Source organism: Ambystoma mexicanum, chromosome 9, assembly GCF_040938575.1.
Source record: "Ambystoma mexicanum isolate Mex_15411 chromosome 9, UKY_AmexF1_1, whole genome shotgun sequence".
NCBI classification, from domain to species: domain Eukaryota; kingdom Metazoa; phylum Chordata; class Amphibia; order Caudata; family Ambystomatidae; genus Ambystoma; species Ambystoma mexicanum.
Genome location: NC_090931.1, coordinates 554,598,815 through 554,621,848, shown reverse-complemented (window position 1 = coordinate 554,621,848; position 23,034 = coordinate 554,598,815). Strand labels below are relative to the sequence as shown.

General features: G+C 48.8%; 2 protein-coding genes across 5 annotated transcripts in view; one reads left to right on the top strand and one right to left on the bottom strand.

Moving 5' to 3' along the window:
- Positions 1-4,697, bottom strand: part of SKA2 (spindle and kinetochore associated complex subunit 2) — a 74,856-nt gene extending 70,159 nt beyond the window's left edge. The window contains exon 1 of one of the 3 annotated variants that reach the window (XM_069615152.1): positions 4,553-4,697. In XM_069615152.1, the coding sequence (XP_069471253.1) occupies positions 4,553-4,585 (33 nt within the window). In that variant the 5' untranslated portion in view covers positions 4,586-4,697. The remainder of the gene's footprint in view (positions 1-4,552) is intronic. The other 2 variants (XM_069615151.1, XM_069615153.1) reach the window with 2 other exon arrangements.
- Positions 4,698-4,890: 193 nt separating this feature from the next.
- PRR11 (proline rich 11) overlaps positions 4,891-23,034 on the top strand; it is a 231,101-nt gene continuing 212,957 nt past the window's right edge. The window contains exon 1 of one of the 2 annotated variants that reach the window (XM_069615149.1): positions 4,891-5,261. The gene's annotated coding sequence lies outside the window, so the exon portion shown is untranslated. The remainder of the gene's footprint in view (positions 5,262-23,034) is intronic. The other variant, XM_069615150.1, reaches the window with a different exon arrangement.

Here is a 23,034-nt window from a genome sequence, read left to right as displayed (position 1 = left end):
TGGCCCATAAAGATCTTAAGGGCTGATCCCACCTGTTATTCCTGGGTGCACCCCCTTGCCACAGTGCGCCCTTGCTTCCCAACTAGGTTCACATCTTATTAGTGGATCGAATAAAGATTTGACTAGCGGGAGCTGATAGCAGTTCCTGTGTGTTTGACATCACATTTTAGGCAAAACCTAGCTCTGGGGCAACAAGAAACTGTTCTATAGCGCTCCAGAAATGTTAATCCCATATAAGAGGAAAACTATGTCAATTATATATGACCAGTTATGCTTTAAATATCCTCTAGATGGGCCCCAATACTCATTTATAAACATTTCCAAACACAAGAGTTAATGTCATACAGGTATGCATAGAAACTATTGGCCTTGGGAGCCAAAACGTAGCTTCTGGTTGCTGTTGGTGTCAAGACAAACAGGCTCTTCCAGGGTATAACCAGGAGCTAAATGGCTACCAAAAACTCTGAACCTTGTAAATCCCATACATGCATAAAGATATGGCTCACCTACACACCCGTTACAGAATCCAACACAAGGACCACAAACGGAAGAATGGCAGTTGTCTTGATATTATCCACAAGACTTCATGGACATGCACCATCCAGGGCCTCACTAGGCCTGCAACCATAACTCCTCACTTGCCACTTCCCGCTCAGGCAGTTGCCAGCCACCCGATCTACGGACCACCCCAATAAAACAAAGCTGTTCTCAATGAAATTGAAGCCTTCGCTACACCAGCATCTGTCAAACACACATCATCTTCTACAGATACCTCAAACTCCCCGAGAGCCAAGCCACCAAGAAAACCTGAGCAACTACTCGAATTGCTCAACACCATGGACATCAAGCAGGTCAACATAGGACCAACCCACAACACAAGCAACAACTAGACCTTTGTATTCACTACATCTCAAGCCATTGTACATCTTCCCCCGCTATCCCACTTTTTGTCTGGACATACACGCAGACAATCCATCCTGCTCCACCCCATATCTCTTCCCTATCAAAGCCACCGAGACATCCCACAGCTCTTTCAAGAACGTTCTCATGGACGTAGTTGAAGGACAACACATCACCTTGGTCTCTACGTCCAGCCCCCTGGAGGATGTCAATGCCTTCCTCAGCACACCTTTACTTATACCACCATCACACCTGAAACTTTGACTTAGGAAAACATAAGTCCCCCCATACCTTGGTACAAACAGGAACACATCCACAGCGAACCATCCGCAGAAAGAACAGTTAATAGGAAAATCACAACAAAAAGACAACCTCATCACCCTGAGAACCCTTCGATCAGCACGCAGGACAGTTATCACAAGAGTCAAACCACAATACTACACAACCACCACCATGGAAGCATCCATCTACATCAGAGCAAGCTGTTAAACTTCTGAAAAATGCATAGAAACCTGGTGCCAGACTGCTATATCACAATCCACTGACAAAAGTAATGCCATCAACAGCTTTTTCTGACAAGATAGACAGAAGGCAGCACTGAACAGCTACAAGGATACCATAGATGCCCCACCCATAACAGCCACAGCATATAAAGATGGAACACATTTAGGACGATTACAACTACAGAGACAATATTCTCCCCTGCAGTATGAAGGTCATTAAAGGTGTAGCACTTGCACCACTTCATCCTCACCAGATGCACTGAAATGGGAAAGATCCTCCCCCGCTGAAGAAACCCATATTCAACCTTGACAACATGCCCCCTCACATATCTAGCCTTCCTCTGCAAAGTGATGGAGAAGATTGTTGCCTCCGAGTTGCAGAACGGTTCACTCAGCACAATCACATACAGGACTACCGAATCGCCCCCAACCACAATGCAGCACAGAGACTGCCAAGTTTTTGATGACGCCCTACACGTCCCGGACAAAGGGGACCCCCTGCTTACTCATCAACCGCCCTGATACCATTGACCATGAGGCCTTCCTCACATCCCAGTCACACGCATGTGCTCCAACTGAACAGTCCTGTAATGTTTTGATCATAAATCTGTAACAAAGTCCAACTCTTCTAGGTGAGCCCCAACAGATCCTTCACCACCAAATAACCTGCAGACTTCCAGAAGGCTCCAGCTTGTCCCTTGTCATTTTCAAACTAAACCCATGTGGGAACTGCTCACCAACATGACAAAGATATGCCAGTACAAATATAACACAGACCTTTACTTAAAGATCAATTGCATCAGACGGATTGACTCAAGCACTGTCCCTCATTCAGGGCTGTATGTCAAGTGCCTACCTAAAGCTCAGCACTATAAAAAAAACAATTGTTCTATGAAACCCCACAAGCAGGACCAGGTCCAGAAATGTCTGACATGTAGCTCCACGGATGCATGTCCTAACTCCCACACAGTGCAAAATATCTAGCTTTACTTTCAAATGCAACCGCTCATCAAAGCACACATTGCCAAGAAGACCCAAGCAGCATGTTCCCAGCTTGTTCGCCTACGCACAGTCAAGCCTTTCATCTGCTCTTGGAGTTTCAGAGCAATTGTTGAAGCTCAGTTCATCTCCCACCTGGATGGTGACACACTACTCGCAGGAATCCCAGAGGCCACCTTGTCCATTCTGCAAGCCAACAAGCACGTCTCATCAAGGAAAAGTACAATTCAACATAGGGTGGCCAACTGTCCGGCTTTTCGCGGGATTGTCCTGCAATTAGGGACTCTGTCCCGCCGTTTGCAGAGTGGCTGTGCAGGACGCAGGTTGTCCCGACTTTCGCCAGGACAACCTGCATCCATCACAGCCACTCTGCGGCGCTTGTTCTTCTTCTTGCTGATAGATTTTTATCCATCAGCGGTGATTTTTGGATACCGAGGCTTGAGCCTCATTACTCCATCTTCTCGGGTTGAGTGTGTAGTCGTGGGTTTGTATTCTTCTTGGTCTGTGTGGTCTTGTCACAGTAGGGCTGGTTTCACAGGGTCTTCGCAGTGATGGGCCACTCTGCGAATTGAAGTGGGCATTTAAACAGCACGGCGCTGCCGCCTGCTGCTTTCTTTCCCCGGCGGCTCTGCAGCCCCGGCTCCTTTACTGCCTGCAGGTCAAGCTGTAACGTGCGACATCTGGCTTTATTCAAATGCTAATGGTTTGTTCCTGGGTCGTGATGGTCATGTTTGCAGTTAAAAAACGTGATCACCACCTCCCAAGGACAAACCATTTGCATTTCAATTAAGCCTGGTGTCAGAGCGTTACAGCTCGACCTGCACGCTCTAAAGGATCCATTCAAAAAATGCAAATTAAAAAAAGGGGCGGGCCAAACGTGAGTGTTGTGACGTCATCGCCGCCTTGTGGGCAAGTGTCCCGTAAAATACTATCAAAGAGTTGGCCACCCTAATTCAACATAACCACCATCCTCAAAGAGCTGCAATGGATACCCCTTCCAGCACGCATAATGTTCAATGACTGCCTGCATCCCATACAAAGCAGTCCTTACCAAAACACCATTCTCGGTGGTTGATAGATCTCCGGAGGCGAGCCCACAAATTTGCTAGGCTGGAAATGAAGAACTGCAAGTGGGACAAACGGGAAACGGGCCTATTTCTGCTAGGTATCCTGTCTTTGGAAAAGGGCACAAACTCGGATATGCAGGCCCCCTCCATCCTACACTTTCACGATGTACCCGACAACCCCACTCTTTAAAGAACAGCTCACCAATCGCTCCACTCAACCCTATTTCTCCCCCCCTTGGAGTCCCCTCCTCCCCTAAATCCTTGGGTATGCCCCCTATATACAAGGAAGATTATGCAAGTAAGACAACCATTAATTGTTGGAGAGAGTACACTAGTATGTGTTGAGAAAGACAACCAAGAGCAACTCTGGGGACCTAAATAATATAAACAATGGCAATAATACTAAATTGTTAAATATAGGTTATCACTACAGAACTAACTCGGAACTACAACACTGTACTTTTTTGGAGTTTAGTATAGATGGGTAAGTGAGAGTGACAGTAAAATAGACATCAAGATACTTTCACTATCCAGTAAGGCGAATAAGTGCAAGACAATGTACGTTAGGTTTTGTTTTATCGTAATAAAGAGATAGTCAAGCATCATAAAACTCAATTAATCAGTCATCAACCTAGCAAAGTAAATCACTGGGGCGGCTGCTGTGTAGAGCATATTTTACGAGTGACTGAAAAGGGTTTAAGATAGAGGCTCAGCCTCTGCGCTGGGAGGTTCGGCTTTCCTCTGTCCCGCAATTTACCCAGCGCCCCTCATCTATCTCCCGCCATCTTTACTGCGACCAGTGTCCAAATGTATAGCCTTCATGCAAGCATTGGGGCCACGGCTCTCAAAGGAAAAACCTCTGCACGGTAACGACGGTACCATAAACGAAATAGCCGGTAGAACCCCATCTAGGTCAGTTCATTACACTCCGTTTATTTTTACGAATTGGAAATTGTATCTATTTAACAAGGTTTTAAAAGCATCGTCTGCGTCCCTGGAGGACCCTAGCCACCACAGACTGTTTCACCTCAAGCGCGAAATACCCGCGCCCGCCGCGTCTTCACTGCTTCCCTCCGCGCTCACCATCGCTTCCAGCTTATTAACGGCTGACTCCATGTTGAATAGTTTACATTCCTCAAGCAGACCCCTGTACTAAAAAAAAAAAACGACTGCCAAACAAGTGCTATTCTCATTTGCCAGCTGTCACTGAACAGGGGTAACCGATTGGTTAAGCGGAAAAAATGCCAATGTACCATTGGTCGCCTACTGGCGTAAACCTCTGGTATGAAGCTGATTGTGAACTTAGTGTACAGAGGGTTCTTGGAGGTGATTGGACGGCGCTTCTACTGTTTAGCATTGCCATTGGTTCCGGCAGTGAATGAGTGATTTAGCGTGGCGGGAAGTAAATCCCAGCCGTTTGTAAAGCAGGCAGGAGAAGGAAAACGGAAAGAAATCGAAACCGCCCTTAGAAAGACTCTGTCTGGTGCAATTCTCACCATTGGTCTCTTGGGCGGCCACGAACTGCTTTACACGTCCGATTGTGTAGTTTCTTGGCAGTAGTAGGTAGCGGAATAGCTGCTGTCAATATTTGACCAATCGGATACTAGCACAGAGCGGATGTGGGAGGGTAAAGGCCCATGACGGACCATGATTGGCCAGAAGACGTTTTGTTGGGTTTTTTGAATTGTTACACGAAGACAAGCCGAACCCTCCTGACCCGACCCATGGGAAGTTCAATTAACAGCAAGGACTGATGACTGGGATGACCCGATTTGTGAAATCACGACAGTAGGTAAGCATGTCTACTTGTCAACAAAGAACACATGACATTTAAATGTGTGTGCACCTTAACACTGATATCCAGTTGTTAAGATTGCACATTTTGGACATTCGTAGTTTAGGGGCAAGTCCGCCGATGAAGTGTGGGAGAAGGAGATTATTAATTAGATCTGCCTTACTTGGGAGTGGCATCTACAGTGCTGGACTGGTGAAAAATTCCGGGAGGTGAGCGGCGGATAGAGAGCGATGGGAGCGGCACTAGGGTTGGAGTCATGGTAGGCAAGTGGCATGCTTGTCAAACGGGTAAAAAACCATATGTTTAAGAAAGATGACTGGAAACGTGTACAAATGACATTAAATATCAACCGGACACTATAGCCAACGATTGGTTGAGCAAAAATAGCATGAGGTTACCTTTTATGTTGGCTTTATTTCCCCAATTCTGAATTTAAGCAAAACAATTCCCAGCATGAAGATGCACAAGAGCGTCAAAATCGCTCCTGGAAAGAATCCCAAGGGTAGAAAATGCCCGTGATGGTATTCTTCATGTATCATATCCTATATCTGTATGCTTACCTCACATTTATAATCTTCCATTGTTATGGTTGACCACCCCCCCCCCAGGGCTCATGCAGTGTCACGTGTTGATGACACGTGTGGTACCATGTGAGGCACGGATGGTATAGCTTAGTGGCGCAGCAAGACGACACAGAGCAACACAGGTGCGAATCCTGGGCCCGTGCTTGGAAACCTCTTCAGTATTGAGCACATTGTAACATTTATTTTATAATAATGCTTCTAATAAAAGGGGCGCCCGGCTCCCTGTGCGCTAGTTACCTACTGAAATCATTGGCTCCAAGCATACAGGATGGCGCCCGGCCCTGCCGTAGCCCTTAACAATGGTGACGAGGTTTGAGGAAGCTCGCGTGCACCCCGGTCATGCCCGAGTGTGCTCTTGGGAGTTCCTGCCATGAGGAGCTCTCATATCCTTTGTCGGACCTGGCCCCACGACTGTCGGCACAGCTAATGAGGTCCCGTGGTGCACGGGCGCACGCTAGTGGAGTTCCTAGAGCAGGCTTATGATATGATATGATATGGTATTTGTAACGCGCCTATACACAGGTGTTTCAAGGCGCGACGAGGCAGGGAGGGGAGGAACAAGGGGAGACAGACAACGATCCTACTAGGCCAGGTGTCATTCAGATCGCGCAAGTGCAGGGGTGGGGGAGGGGGAAAAGGGGAAGGGGAGGGGGGGAAGTGCAGTACAAGGTAAGTGGCGTAAAGTAATAAATAAATAGGGCCAGCTGGTGGCAAGTGCAAGGTAAGTGCAGAACAAGTGCTGGGGAAGGGGGGGGCTGTATGGATACAGAGACAGTCCCGCAGTGCAGAGGGGTTCCAGGGCATCAGTGCAAGGGGAGAGTGGCTGGGCCCAGGGCCGAGGCCGTTTAGAGAGGTCCAGTTGCAGGATCAGTGCAGTTTCAGTGAAGAATATTAGCTGTTTAGCAGGGGAGAGGGAGAGAGAAAGCAGAAGCAAAGAGGAAGGTTTTGAGGTGCTTCCGGAACCGGAGATGGTTCTCTTCGAGTTTCAGGGAGGCAGGAAGGCTGTTCCAGAGGGAGGCCCCTGCCGCGGAGAGAGATCTACCCCCAGCTCGTTGCTTCGAGAAGCGGCTGACCCTGAGGGAGTTGGAGGCGGATGAGCGAAGGGCTCGGGAAGGAAGATATTTGGGAAGAGAGAGTTGAAGGTATTTAGGACCCAGGCCCCAGAAGGCCTTGTGGACAATGCAGAGGGTTTTGAACTTTATCCTCGCAGCCACTGGGAGCCAGTGTGGAGATTTCAGTCCTGGAGAGATACGATCCCTGGGCTTGAGGCCAAGGACAAGTCTCGCAATTCTGTTCTGGATGAGTTGCAGAGGGCGGAGAGTGGAGGCAGGCAGATTAAGATAGAGGCTGTTACAGTAATCCAGCTTCGAGAGAACCAGGGCTCGGGAGACAGTGAGCTTCTGGGGGAAGGAGAGGAAGGGAAGAATACCTCTGAGGAGGTGCAGCTGGTAGTGTGACCTCTTGGCGACGTCAGAAATATGAGGAGAGAAGGAGAGTGTGGAGTCGAAGATGACCCCAAGGTTTTTTGCCTTGCAGGTAGGAGCAGGGAGGGGGCCAAGGGAGGCAGGCCAGAGAGCTGCAGGGAAGGAGGGAGTGGGAGTACCGATGAGTAGAATCTCAGTCTTACTGGCATTAAGGCAGAGGTCATTGGCGGCACACCATTCTTGGATAGCAGACAGACAGTCAGAGATGAGGGAAGGAGAGGGGGAGGCTGAGGGTAGCCTGAAAATGAGCTGGGTATCGTCCGCATAGCACTGGAAATTAGGGCAGAGAGCGATGATGCGGTGGGCAAGGAGTGCCAGATACTGGTTGAACAGCCAGGGAGAGAGATTAGATCCCTGGGGGACACCACAGGTGGAGAAAAAGATGTCGGAGAGGAAGGACCCCAGTTGGACCTGGGAGGGTCGATTTGAAAGGAAAGAGGTCAGCCACGCCAGAGCCTGACCAGTGATACCCAGGTTTTCCCGGCGACGGTTGAGCAGGATGGCATGGTTGACAGTGTCAAAGGCAGAGGAGAGATCGAGCAGAATGAGAACACACGGAGTGTTGGAGTCGAGGTTCAAGAGCAGGTCTTCACGGATGTTCAGGAGAGCAGTTTCCGTGCTTCTGGCAGCTCTGAAGCCAGATTGATGGTCATGAAGACTACCAACAGATTCAGCATGGAGGTTAAGCTGGGAGATGGCCAGTTTCTCCAGGAGCTTGCCCAGGAAGGGAGTGATGGAGATAGGGCGATAGTTAGCCGGGCAGGAGGGGTCGGAAGAGGGTTTCTTGAGAAGAGGGTGCACAAGGGAGTGCTTGAGGGGGGAAGGGAAGACTCCAGAGGCGAAGGAGTGGTTGCAAAAGTCAGCCAGGGCAGGAGCCAGGGAGTCGATGTGGTCCTTGATAGTTTTGGAGGAACAAGGGGAACCTGTTTAGACGAGACTTTCATTGATCAGACTTGTCTGGAAACCTCGTCAGCAGAGAAAGGTGGAAAGGCAGAGAAAGAGGGAGGGGGGGTGACTGCAGAAGGGCCAGAGGAAGAGCCGGGAAGGGAGGGAGGGAGGTGAAAGGAGGAGAGCGAGGACAGGATGTCCTGAGTTTTTGAGATGAAGTGAGAGGCCAGTGCAGTGCAGAGGGCCTGGGAGGGGACAGGAGAGGTAGAGACTGCAACAGGGTTGGCCAGCTCCTTGCAGATTTTAAAGAGTTCGGCGGAGTTGTTTGATGCCGCAGAGATGCGGGCTTGGATAAGGGCTCTCTTCTTGGTGAGAACGGAGAGCCGGTACTGCCTTTGGAGCAGGCGGCAGGCCAGTTTGTCAGAGGATGAACATGATGCACGCCATTTCCTCTCGGCAACCCTGCACTTGCGTTTTAGGGTGACGCGATCCGAGTCATACCAGGAGTTACATTTGGCTTTGGGCTTCAGGCGGATTCTCATGACGGGGGCAAGGATATCAAGAGTAACAGATATAGCAGAGTGGAGCATGGAGAGGGCTGTGTCAGGGTGGGAGTCAGCCGAAGGGGCAGGGGGGGGCGAGAAGGTAGCAGCGAAAGCCTCAACTGACACACGCTTCATGGGTCGGATGACTGAGAAGGTGGGTGGCAGTGAAGAGGGTGGCTTTGCCTGTGGGGTGGGGTAGGGAGGGTGAGGTGGGAGGATAGGAGAAAGTGATCACTCCAGGAGAGAGGAGTGGAGAGAGGGACGGAGAGGGGAAGGTCAGAAGAGATCAGAGCATCAAGAGTGTGCCCAGCAGAGTGAGTAGGCCCAGACGGGAGAATAGAGAGTGAGAGAGAGTCGCAGAGGTCACGAAAGAGACCAGTGGGGGGACTGGAGGCATCAAGGTGGATGTTGAAGTCGCCAAGAAAGAGGAGTTGAGTGGTTGAGGACAGGAGTGAGGAGGAGAGGTCGGCCCACTCAGAGAGGAAGGAGGAAATTTGACCAGGTGGCCGATAGATAGTAGCCACGGTAAGGGAATGGCTAGGAGAGAGAGAGAGTCGGCAGACAAGACATTCAAAAGAGGAGTAGGTCTGCGTAGGAGTGACAGTGGCAGGAATCCACTCAGGGAAGATAAGGGCAACACCACCCCCTGCGCGGTTAGGCCTGGGCATGGAGAGGATCTTGTAACCGTCAGGTAGGAGTGTGTCAAAGCTGGTGGCAGAGCTGGCTGTGAACCATGTCTCAGTGAGACAAAGGACGTCGAGGTCCAGTTCCTCAAGAAGGTGACAGATATCGGAGGAGTGCTTGATGGCAGAGCGAGTGTTTAGAGTGGCAATGTGGAGAAGGCTGCCATCCTTGAAGAACTTCCGGGGAGGGGTACAGATCAGAGGTACGCCCTGCGGAGGTATTGAAGAAGGAGGTGAAGAAGGAGCACGAGAGGGGGCAGGGAGGGAGGGTAGAGGCAAGGTAGCCAAGGATAGAGGAGGGGGGACAGCAGGAGAGGAGAGGAAGTTGATGAGGTGTGGGAAGCGTCTATCGAAGAGGTGAAGGTTGGCCTGAGGGCCTTGGACCAAGACGGTCCCATTAGCGTAGACATTAATGATGGCCTTAGAGGAGCGGAAGGGGGCCAAGAGGACATCCCAACGGGTGCCACCATTAATGGGAGTGGAGGAGAAAGGAGAGAGCACAGAGACCATATGAAGGGTCCATAGGTCAGGCGAAGGCACGAAAAAGAGGATGTCAGTGAGAGTTTCCTTAGAGCAGGCATTAGTGTAGGTGTCAGCGATAGGGAGGCCTGGGTTGGAGACCAGGATGTCCTTTTTAAACTTTTTCCTACCAGATTTAGTGAGGAGAGCAGGATAGTCAATGGAGAAGCAGTTAGAGAAGATAGGCGAGACAGAGAGCACCATGGAGTAGAAGGGAGGGGAGGGGGGGGAGACAGACGAAACGAGAGCACGCAGACAGAAAGTGAGCGGCAAGCGCAAGTTACCACAATTAGAGCAAACAAACAGTAAAGCGTATTAGGTACCGGGCCACCTAAGTTTGAGAATCCTGCGAGGGGAGAAAAGCACCCTAGTTTACCTCAACTGTGAATACAGTGAGGCAAGGCCCCATGCGGATGTAACCAGGCGTAGGAGGGGTGGGCCGGGGAACGGAGAACAGGTGGAACTGGCGCCTGGCGTCCCCTGCGGACACCTGCAGACACACAGGGAGCCGCACTGTAGGAGTCGCCCTTGGCCTGGGGCCCTTAGCCGTGGGGGCTGCCGGGCAGAGGGCTGCCCAGGAGGGGGAGGTTATAGGCAGAGGGAGAGGAAGGGGGGGGGTGTGGGCGGGCAGGGAGGCGGGGAGGGAGAGGAAGTGGGAGGGGGGAGCAGGAGCAGGCCAAACACCGCGCTAGGAGCGCGAAGAAACAAACTTTTTTTACAATAAAAATAAACACTCACGGAGGCCCAGGCAGGGCTTCCCAGGCCTGCTGTTCCCCTCAGGCCACCGGCGACCGCTCTCCACGCTCAGCTGGAGAAAGAAGCGAGCGGGGGGAACGGCCGTCGAGTAGGCCAGAGGGGAGGCAGGCACACAGCCACAGCCTTGATAGCACCATCATAATTGTGTCCGAGGGTTCGCCAGCGAGGCCCACGCGTGCTGGCATAGAATCCGGGGCATGTGTGGACAGACACAATGAAACAAAAGATGCAAGGCTCCCATGAGATGCTCTCGCCGGGTAGAGAGGAGCGTCGTGGACCGCTGCCGTCCGAAGGGGAAGGACTCCCTCCAACAGCAAAGAGGGACTCCCGCCGGGATGAGAGGAGAAGTTTACACCAGTGCTGCCATCGGTGATCTTTCTCCCGCCTAGGAAAGAGCGGTGCAGCCTCTGCCGCAGCAGTAACAAACAGCTCTTGCCTGGGGGAGCGAGTCTGAGCGGTCTTTGTGGCTGCCAGCGCTACATGATCCACTGATGCAACTCCTTCCGGTGGGAAAGAAGGAGCGGCGCAGCCTATGCCCCAGTCATGAAAGCGGCACGCTGCAACACTGAAGTATGTCAAAGACCTCCCTGCATGGACCAACTTGTATCCACGCAGCAGATGTGGCCCCCTCTGATGATGCCGAGTGCAGCTTTGCCTGCACGCGGACAGCGAGCAACCTCTTCTCCATGTTTGAACAAGTAAAGTGTTATCACTCGTGTGTTTGGCCCAGTGAACTATGATGTACTTTTGTGAAGCTGTGTTCCTGCGTATGAGTAGCATACTTAAAGAGGATGCAGTGAAGTGTCAGCCTGAATCTGTGATCCCTCCCGTGTACTACCTGTAGGCCTAAAAATGGGCTCAGTAAAACAAAAAAGGTATCGGGTAATAATGTCCCCATGCATAATGTCCCCTGGAAAAAACATTGCCAACATTATATGGGGGCTGGTTGCGGGATGTCCCCTGCTCCCATTTAAAAATAAATAAATTAAACAACACCCCCTCCCACACCCCCCCAAAAAAGTTGCCGAGTTGTCCCCAGCATGTTAAATGTAATAATGTCTCTGCAAAAACCAGCCACTTATTGTCAGGGGACATTTTTGCAGGGACGTTATTACATGGAACCAAAAAAAGTATATCATGGGTGTACCATCTTCCTGGACTAATAGATTCTAACGGCCCAGTACACTGTTAGATCGCAAAGCATGTCCTAAGATAATTCAAATGGGCACAGTAAAAGTTGGGATCCCGCATGTTCAACATGCTTAAAGTGGGCCCAGCAAAAGCTTTGTTCTGTCATGTCTAGAATGCTTAAAATGGACTCAGTAAATGCCATGCTGGTGTTTTCACTTGGATGCTGTCACCCCCACTTTCATTCAAAGATTATATGTATGTGTGAATGTAATGTGAAGAATTCTGCATATCCCTCACTAAAAACCTGCCTAAAGTCTCCTCCCAGGTGGCTAGGAGAGGGCAGACGCTTCATGATCCCAACCCTGGGGGTGGTGTACTGCGGCAGGATCACCCGGGTGGAGACACGGCCCAGGCTAGTGGGGAGATTCCGTGGGATGAGACAGTATTTTACCTCTGAAGGGGATATTTCTACCACTATGCCAGAAGAGGTAATGGCTTACTGTCATTTTAATATCTCTCAACCTCCTGTTAAAACTAAGGTGATAAAACCTAAGATTATAACATCCAAATATATTATGCCAAAAGAGAACATCTTTTGTACCCCTGAAAATAAATATCCTCCTCAATACCAAAGGTATGCTACAAGGAATCGCAGAAATGTTGGCTTCTCTACACCTTCTTCCCCTAATAAGGGTGGCACCTAAAATCCCTCTTTTAAAAATACTAAGGCAATTAAATCTACCCTTCTAAAAATGAACTACATGTCCCATAATCTCTTTGGGACTTAGATGAAGAAGAGGGCTGTATAGGCATCCAGAAGTGAAGAACAGGCAAGTAGACCCAACAGCCTTAGCCAGGGTCAAGAAATTAACAATCAAGGCCTGCACCTGAAGTTAATTGCCCGACGTAAGAGGCATAAAAGGAGCGGCAGTAGAAGGAGCAGTGAATGGAGCTGGAAGGCTGGCAATAGTAGCAAGAGGAGGAGAGCACAAGGCTGGCAGTTCATGAGGAAGTGTGTTCATTTAAGGGACGCCTGGGGAAGAGGAAAGCAGATTTCACCTGCAAGTCCTGAGAGAGTCCTGCGTTCACAAATCCTTTGCGGTGGCTGCACTGAGAAAGACGTGGCGAGATTGAAGATCTTCCCAGGTGTACAGAGTGGCTATGATTGCAGATCTGTGATCATGCTACTCCTGAGGCCTGTGTACAGAGGCAGTCCGAGGGACAAGAGGTTAAAGGAGACACCCGTGGTTGAGGCCTGAATGGAGCCACCCATGCTGCAGAGAGGTGTGGGCTCCAAGCGTGCCTAACGTAGTAGAAGTCAGGAAGTGGAAGCAGCCCCCAACTGCAGAGTTCCTACTGCTGGTGAGTGAAGCTCTGTGTTCAGGTTCACTTTAAAACCCTTGCGGTTATGTTACCAGCACTGGATTAACTTGCATAGGCGTGGGAGCGAGTAAAAAACTGTTAGGTGTTGTGAAGAGGTCGGCATACAATGAAAATGTATCCCGCACGCTTTTGAAGCAAGTTGAAGTGCAAGCGTGTAAAAGAAACATGTTCATTTCCCATTGTCGGATGGTTTAATGTTAACAGAGTGGTTGTGTGCCTCCAATTAGGAAGAGGGCCGCATTTCTAAATCACTTTGAAACCGAAAAGCTGACTTTCACATATTGGTTCAAGAAATAGTATTATCAAAGAGAGGTTGCATGTAAACAATTGTGATTTCCCTACTAAATTCAGAATATAACTCTGTTATCAAAGGGGGATACAATTCTTTATGTGTGTGTTTAACGTTAAAGATCCTCTTCAAAGAGTGGTTACGTATACCTACATCTGTTTCTCTTTTGAAGATTGAACCTTGTAACTTCCAGAACAAGTATTTTGATAAATGTAGAAGTTTCTAAACTGACGAAGAAGAACAGGGATTACCCAAGCCAGTAGGCAAATCCTTTCTGTAGTGAAACCAGCCCTGTTGAAATCTATCCACCTGGACTCTGAGGTGGTTGAAGTTGTTAAAGGTCCAGTGTCCCCTGACACAAGTGTGACATTTTTATCCTAAGCTGGAAGAGTGGCAATACAGGTGTGAATAAAGCTAGGGAAAGGAGCTTGCTGCTTGTAAGAAAAAGAAAAAAAAAAGTCAACAATCTGTAATGCGGAGACTGTTGAAGTGGAAAGAAAAGCAGTCTGGAAGCAAAGGAAGATTATATTGGGGGCAATAAGACGGACAGAGGCTGCCCTTTTCTTATAGAGTAGAAAACAAGAGTGCCTTGCCTATCTGTGGAGCTCGACGAGTCTTGTCTTTAAGCTACCTAACAATTCTAAAGTGGCAAGTGGAAGTAGAGCTACCTGAAATGTGGTGGTGTATACAACTGTCAGAGAATGTTGCTCTAAAGGGAGCTGAAATAGTGGCATACTGTGGAACAAAAGGAGTCTGTTCCCGTAGTAAAGGGGGTTGTTAAGAGGAACGTGATGCCCTAAGAAGACGCATCCTGACAAATATACTAGAGACACTACAGAGGTTAGAGCTACATGGGAAGTTGTTGAAAATAAGTTATTTCTTTTTGAACTGTGGCAACATAATCTTGGAAAAGGGATATCCAGGATTACCATTGATGCTGTTTTCTCGGCTGGGATTGGAAGGGGAAAGCTGAAGGACTGTTACCAGTGGATTTTTGTTTGGGTAAACCTTTGTTTCCTTTGGAACTCACAAGAGCTGAATCAAGTCTTTCCTTTTAAACACTTGGAGACATTGACTTTGAACAATCCTGGGGAATGGATTTACACAGGACAGGTGAAGGTCTTCCAAATCACTGGTTTTTGGTTATTCACTTGTTTATGATTTACTTGGAAAGTTTGTTGTTTAGTGTGTGGGCCAATTTTGTTAGTTAGGAGTTTTCCCCTTCGAGCTTAGATTAGGCAGGGAACGCCCTGATAGAGTATGTTTAGTGAGGATTCATTTGCACTTTTTATAAAATGTTTATTTTGGGTAAAAACGCAAGCAGTTGTCCACCTCGCATTACTGATCCCTCACAGTAATGACACTTTTTTGTACGTGACTATTGTTCCTCCCCACTGCTCCTAGGTGGAACAAAGTGTAATGTGTTTGGTACTATATTTAATGTTGCATCATGTCGTTGTTTTAACATTATACCCTTGGCATGGGATGTTATGGTTGACTGCCCTTCGCAGGGCTCATGCAGTGTCACATGTCGATGATACGTGTGTTACCATTTGATGCTTCTAATAAAAGGGATGCGCAGCAAGTTACCCACTGAAATCGCTGTCTCCTGTGTCTGTCCAGCAAGCGTACCGGAGGGGGGCTGGCCCTACCGGAGCCCATAACGCCCACCATTCGCACATCGTAATACCCCAACATTGGCTGCTGGATCTGCAACAATCTAACTTTAATTGCACTTTAATGTACTCAAATTGAGAGCGATGAGGGAGACAAGACGGAGCAGTTTGTTTGTGTTTGGAATGCCTTGATTACTTGGTAATCTTCATTACAGCCAGTTTTGCTCTTCCTAATCTCTGTCCATAACAAATTAAAGCAGTTTGTCTTCCCTGTGCCATTTTCCCCCCAAAAAATTCTGTGATGCAATAGCCCCCTCACCTTTTTCCCCTATGAGATATAAAAGGGGGAGGACTTACCCAATATCCTTCTGCTACCTCACTGTTTTGAAATGATCAACCCTTCAGTGACAAGCAAGGTGCGAATCAGGACTGTGACGAGGGAGAGAACGGCTGTCTGTAATTGGGATTATCAGCAAATAAATGCTTTTCCCCCATGTTCACTGTGAGGGGTCAGAAATGTGAGATAGACAACTTTCTGTCTGGTTATTGTCTGGTTCCAGTATGTCAGCAAATGTTTGGTTGATTCCAACAGCAAACCCCCAGACTCCTGCGCTGGGCCTCTAAAAAATGGGAGATACTTTGGCAGGATGGACGTCGCTCCCTCCCCAGCTCCACCGCACACCTGCCTTTAGACTATGCTAGCATAGACCAGAACAGCATAGGTGCTAACTGGGTTGCTATTAAATGTCTCTTAATTTCAGGGATACCTAAGCCTCCTAACAAGGGGGCTTGTGAGTACTGACCTCGCAAATTCTTAGGTTTTTTTCCCTTGCCATATGAAGGCCAATACTTTAGCAGTTTCTTAATCATCTGAGGGGCGGTCCCTATCGGAAGTGCCCTGAGTATGTACAGAAGTCTGGGAAGGAGCTTCATCTTAATGCAATCCGAGCAAACCAAGATAGCTTCTGTAAGTCCCAGTGCTGTAAATTGTCAGACAGGTTCTTCAAGAGCTGGGGTATATTTGCTTTATACAAATCCTTATAATCCGTTGTTAAGGTAACCCCTAAGTATTCTACCTCTCTTTCCAAATAAGAAGGTATTTCCTGCCCCAAACCCTCACCTCCTTGGAATCCTCTGTGATATTTGGAGTAGTTAATCACAAATACCTGTCCAAAATCATGCAAGATTGCCATAACCCTTGGTAGCGGCCGCCCAGTGTTTCTCGAATAACAAAACATTGTCCACATAAAGTGCAACCTTGTGATCTCTCTCTCCTTAAATGTTACTCTGTCACTCCCTTCCTCCTGCCTTATTTCGCAAGTCAAACGTTCCATCGCCATTGCAAAAATGAATTGGGATAAAGGAGAACCATGGCGGGTACCCCTCCTTATGTTGATCAGTGCTGAGCACATGAGACCCAACTTGATCAGGACACTGGCAAAGTCAGGTCCCCCAGCTAGTGTCTTATAAAATCAGTTCCCAAACCCATCTGGCCCTGGCGTTTTATTACATGGCTAGGCATCTATTGCCCTTATTCAAGCTCCTTCTGTCAACCTCTCTTATCACTCCTTTCCTGGGCAGCCCCTGGAAAAGCTGGCCTTCTCCCAGCTTACACTCCACACTGAATCTGTTGGCTGCCTCCGTGACATCACTCTGGCTTCAGACCCGCCAGAGGCACGGAAACTGTTCTCCTGAACACCCGAGAAGATCTCTCTAATCTCCACTCCAGCTTCCCCTCTGTCCTCATCCTCCTTGACCTTTGCTCCTGCTCCCACTTTCCCTATCTCACTCTGGCCGCCCTCCTTGGTCCCTCTACCCTCACCTTCCTGTGAGGCAAAAAACCTTGGTGTCATCTTCGACTCCACCCTCTCCTTTCTCCTCACATCACAGACCTTGCCAAAAAAGGCCCACTTCCAGCTGCACCTCTTCAGAGGTATTATACCTTTTCTCACTGTTCCCCAGAAGCTCACTGTCTCCGGAGCTATGGTTCTGTCCAGGCTGGACTACTGCAACAGCCTCATTCTCAATCTGCCTACCTCTATTCTTCGCCCCCTGCAACTGCGAGACTTTCTTTGCCTCAAGTCCAGGGACTGTATCTATCTAAATCTCTCTCTCCTTTGCAGGTGCCTCCCTCTGGAACCACCTGAAGTTCCGGAAGCAGCTCAAGACTCCTTTTCTCCTCTGCTTCTCTCTCGCTCCCTTGCTAACTTACCTGTCTGCTGTGCCGACTTGGTTCCCTCTGAGTCTCACTGGGTACGAAGCTCCACTATGATCAGTCTTCCTTTGCACTGCCAGCTGGTCTACCGCACACTTAGGGGCTGTAACTGTAACCCCTACAGCCGCCCTGGCTCCATGCACTTATCCAGAGCCGTGTTTCCCTGGCTGCACTTACTGAGAGCCATGCTGCCCCGATTGCACTTCCGCCTCTCCTTCCTCCTGCACTTCTCCTTGTCGCACTTGTACAATCTGAATGACACAAGGCCTAGTAGGATCGTTTGTCTTGTGGTGCCTAGAAACGCTTGTGTACAGGCACGTTAATGCCGCATCATATCATGTCTTTGGCTCTTGGCAATGCTTTTTCCGGGTTTCCCCCAGCCAACATCTCATAGAATTGTACACATTTTGCCTCTTTATTTCTCTTAGAATCTCTTGTGGCTCATGGCAATGTTGGTTCCAGGATTCTCCAAACTGACCTCTTTTGTCAGGAGAATTGCACCATATTTTCCCCTGTTGCTCTTTAGGCAATGTCTTTTGGCTTAGACAATGCTGGTCACAGGTTTCCCACAACTGACATCTCTTGTGAGGAGAATTCACCATATTTGCCCTTTTCATTCAATTATACTTGATCGGTATTCAAAAGTACTTTCACAAGGCTGTTTAGCATGTCCTGGGACCCATTGGGCTGGCCGGCCCATTCACCGTGCGGTGGCTGAGATGTGCTCGCCAGAAGCCAGCTTATCCTTCTGGACAGAGGCTCTGGGTCTCTGCGTCGGCTCTCCTATCCCTCACTGCCAAGATCTGTGCAGTACTACAGGACCGCGTTTCCTCTGCTAGCCCCACTGTGCACCATCTGCTCTCTCTCTGAGAGCTCCTCTGCGGTTCTGAGCGACGCCAACCTGCTTCTGGCAGGCACCTCTTGTTCTCCCCACGGCCCTCCTTAGGTCTTCCTCTGCCACTGGTCGGGCTTCCCACTCTGTGCATCAGAAGCCTTCTTTCTTTTTTTTTTTTTTTTTTTCTCTCTCTTCCTTCGTTCCTCTCGCCCCAGATATTCTCCTTGTCGTCTCCATTTCCACAGCTGATCGGGGGATTTAAATGTCCCACATAATTGACTGGGCTGGCAATAACTACTGCACATGGTTTTCAAAGTCACATTGCCTCCACATGAACTCCTTGGGCCTCATCTTCGTCATAGAGCTTTCTGGGACTTGGAGTTCCAATAGGTTTCAGATGATTTTCGATCACCTTGTTGAACAGTTGTTTGAAATGCAATCATCAACAACATCAGATGTTTTATATGCTCTATGTTCATCATGCACATATGGAGATTGAATAGGGCTTTGTTTAAAAGTGGTTTTCAGAGTTTTACAATCAGATGGGTTTGAGTAATGGCAGCAAGCCATCAAGAACTCTGAAATTAAGGGATTTTCTTTACAACAAAAAGTATACCGCTTCTCTCCCTGTGGTGTTGCCACTCTTCCTCTGACAGCCATGTCCTCCCATGTGATCCACCCTCAGAATACCACCACCAGGGTCAGGATCAGGTAGCAGCAGCCTTCCCGTGGTGACATGGGAGGAGACTTTAGGATGGGGATCAGTGATGACTCTGCAAAATTCATCACAAATCTTCTCCTGGTATGAGGAAAGGTTAAAGTGAAGGAGAATGCCTCCCTTCTCCTGGGTTCTCTCCTCTGATCAACAAGCTGTTTCCGTAACTCTTGTAGCTCCTGCCAAGCTTTGTTAACTAGGCCCCCAAAGGCTTCCTTGGCCCGGCCCTCTCTCCCAATGCCTTCTTGGTAAGGGATATTATTCCCTTTGAACAGTTCCCCTGAGATTTAGTAAGTGGCTTTAAAAAAAAAAAAAAAAAAAAAAAAACAATTTTTTTAAAATTATTTTCACATACACATTTAACAAATGCATCAACATTCAACAACCTTTTCTGCCTATAACCTTCTCCTCCCCCATTGCAAGCCCTCCCCGTCCCCTCCCTGGAGTGAACATGCAGTAATTGTCTAGTGTTCCTTTGGTATGGTATTTGGTATAGTCCCACTTCCAGCTATTCCTTCTCAAAGGAATTTTAACTTTTCTCACTTTCTCTCAGAGGCTCAATGTAACACAAGCCCTAGTTCTCTCTAGGCTTGACTACTGCAATAGTCTCCTCCTGAATCTACCATCTTCCACTCTGCGACTGTTAGGAAAGATTAACTTTTTGCTGCTGTTAAACACCATAGTCTGACTTTGCCAGTGGAGCACAGCCTTCAGCTCCACTCCCATGGGCTTTTCACTCACTTTATTATGGGGAAACTGGCATGCCCTTACAGACAGTCAGTACTTGGAGACTTTGTTTCCCTTAGTCCTTGTCAATGTTGCAACGTTTCTACAACATGTTGCAAGAACACAATTTACCTTACAGTACAGTGCACTTGGGTCTGCCTTTCAATTCCAAAGGCCCTAGATGCCCTCCAAGGATTCTTTTAGGAGACGTGCAGATGTGCCTTGGACAGGGCTGGTGGCAGCTTATCTTTTCTCTTATTTTTAACTCTTTCCTGCCAGGTAAACCGCATTTACTGCGAATAGGTGGCCTGGCTCCAAAATGGCCATGCCACAAGGTTCTTTGTCTTGTCCTTTGGCCATCTTGCCCCTTCACCTTCCCCAGGTCGAGCGACCTGGGTCAGTCCTTATTTGGGCATGCATTTTCCCACGAAATGCCAAGCTTTTGTGGGCTTCTGCATGTCTTGTGTATGTGCTTCCAGGATGTGGGCTGGACTGTCTGGTTCTAATACACATCCTGGGTGCCAATACACATCCTGGGTGCCAGAGAGTCTGGTGTGCTGTGAATGTCTGTGACCACCATGGTCCATGATTGGTCCACGTATGGTGTGCCTGTATGTGAGCAGATCTCCCATTGGGTCCTCTTCGTTTTGGCGCAAAGGAGATTCTGGATAAGAGAAGGCTCCAACAGCCATACCATGACGATCTCTTGAGTTCTCACTGAACGAAGGATAGGATGCAAGTATCCTGACACTAAGAAGCCGAGTCGAGGAACCGCTGCTGATCCGCTAGAAGGTTTGGCACCCTGAGCCCGCTGTCGTCCCGGTGGACCCCTCTGCATCTGATCAAACTAGAAGGTTTGCCGAAGACGCTTCAAACCATTGGAATAGCGGGACTAACTATTCTCGGCACCTTCATCATACCCTGCAAGTAAGCCTTCTTGGAAGTGTCCCTGGGCCAACCAGTGGGCTGACCAGCTTGCGCAAGACCTTTGCCCTGATACCAGCGCAGTTTCGAGGAGACCCTTGAAACTTGGTACATCGCTAGCTCTGTGTTCACGGCACTCTCACACCGAATTCCGTACACTTGGCATTTCCAGGTCTGGAGTAAAGAGAGCCGTATCCGGAGTGAATGTGGTTACCGTGTTGCCCAGCCATGGTGACGAACTTTGCAGGTGCGCTGCTGCTGTGACCCTCTCGCCCTGCCTGTTACAGTGAAACTGGCCTGATCCATCCACCAGGAGTGGAGAAATCGCCTATGTCCCGTTTGGGAATCAACCGGGTAACTTTGTCGATGAAAGCTGCAGAGCTGCAGAATTGCTGCATTTGAACCTGCAACTGAATTGGACTTGACTGCCAACGTTTGGTCCGGAGTGCGCCGGGGTCCGTGAGTACTAGCAACCCTTGCTGGTGGCCCCTAACGCACAATACCTTTTTTACGCATGACTTGACCCTAAGGGCCCCCCTCCTTTCCACAGATAGCCCAAGCTATTTCCAGCTCTTGGAACCTGCTCTGTCCTGTTGGGGAGACTGTCTTCGAATAGTGGGAACTTATTCTGCATCACCTCACCTGCCTTCCCGAGCTGTTACAGACCCTACAAAAGACCCCGCTTGGCCCATCTTCACTACCACCACGTGCACCAGCATTGCAAGTACATTTGAGCAATAGGCTCCTCTCATCGTAGGAATTGGACTGCCTTTCAGTTAGGATTGTGAATGCTGCATAATTGCCTAAAGACTCTTTGCACAACCTGCTGCCTTCCCTTTTAGGTTGTGGACCCATTACGTGCATTTACCCTTCAGGTAACTTGGTCTTGTATATATGTATTTTAGTAGGTTTGTGTTGGTCTAATTGTATTACTGTTGATAACTACTGTGTGTTGAACCTCAAAGGTCTTGAATAAATGAATTTGTATTTTTGATATATACACACCTGACTGGGAGTGATTTGTAGTGTCCTTTACTCTGTGTGCTCATGGAGGTCTTTCAGTTACCCTCACCCCTCTTGAGACCTAGTCTTGACCGCCGCCAATGCTACCTTGATTGGGCTGGCTTGTCCAGAAGGTACCCTGTTCCAAGAAACTAGGCTGGTCTTTTGAACCTCTGCCCACCAGGTCAGAGTTCAGAAATCCATTTTAACAGCGACCCCTCCAGCTAAACCAGAATAGGGCAGCGCGATTTATCCGTGGCCTTAAGTCCAGGGACCGCATCTCTCCCTCTACACCACTAGGTTCCTCTGGCACCAACTCTCTGTGTGTAAAGCATTTTGCTAAACAGAGAGTCGTTCACTTTCCTCAGCGGACTCCCTCCTATGGAATAGCCTCCCTGTCCCTCTGCGCCTCGAAGAGGATCTTCTCAATTTCCGGAAGCTCCTTTAAGACTTTCCTCTTTTCCTCCTCCTTCCCTTCTTCTCTCCTCTGCTAATCCCACAGTTTCTGCAATCGGTGTACTGGGCCCCTATGCATCCTCAAGGCCCTGACCTCCCACACCAATCCTGCCCAGCTCCTGTGTATCCAGAGCACTTGCATCTGCACACCCTTCGCCCTGGAGGTTCGCACTTGCACCTCCCGTGGCCCTAGTCTGTGTAGCACTCCACATTCCTAGCTCTTCATCTGTGGCTCACCCATGAGATCGGACTCCACAGCACTTAACCACTCTTCCCTCTTCCTTGCTGCACTTGCACGTTCTGAATATTCACAAGGCATAGTAGGTTCGTCCCTTCTACATTATTCCCCCTTTTGCTCTTAAATATTGTGTTTTTAAAGTTTTTTTTTCTCACCCTTGACACTCCCTGTCCTGTGGGCGCTTTGAAACAGTATTTTCTTATTGTATAAGCACCTAACAAGCAAACAATAACTAAATAAATAAAATTGTTCCATGCCCTAATTAAAGCCCAAAAGCTTCAAGCACTGGGAGAACCACTGCCACCACCTCTCGCATCTTTTTCAAATTGTGAAAGTCTATTTTTGGCAGCGTTCCATGCCCACTCCAGCGCCACCAAGTCCCATACCTTATGCAACCAATCCTGGAAGGTCGGACTTTAGCCCCTTCTATCTCTGCGCTACATAGTAACATAGCTGCTAACATGAGCACCAGGCAGGCCTTCCCTCGGTCCCTGTGCTCCCCCCGCCCTCCCTTCCCAAGACCACCTACTCTGGGGGTGCCCTGCCGTTTTCCCCTAGGGATGACCATAAGGCTCCCTGGACCTCTTCCCAAAAGGGCGTACATTTGGGGCATTTCCACTAGATATGGTCCCATTTCCCCAACACTGCACCCAAATATTCGGTGTACCCGTGGTGAGAAGTAGCAGACTCGGGCACAAAATGAACTGATACAAAGGAAGTAGTACTGCTACTAAGAAAGGTTCATCTTGATTATTTGTCATTGAATAAAGCGTGACCAATT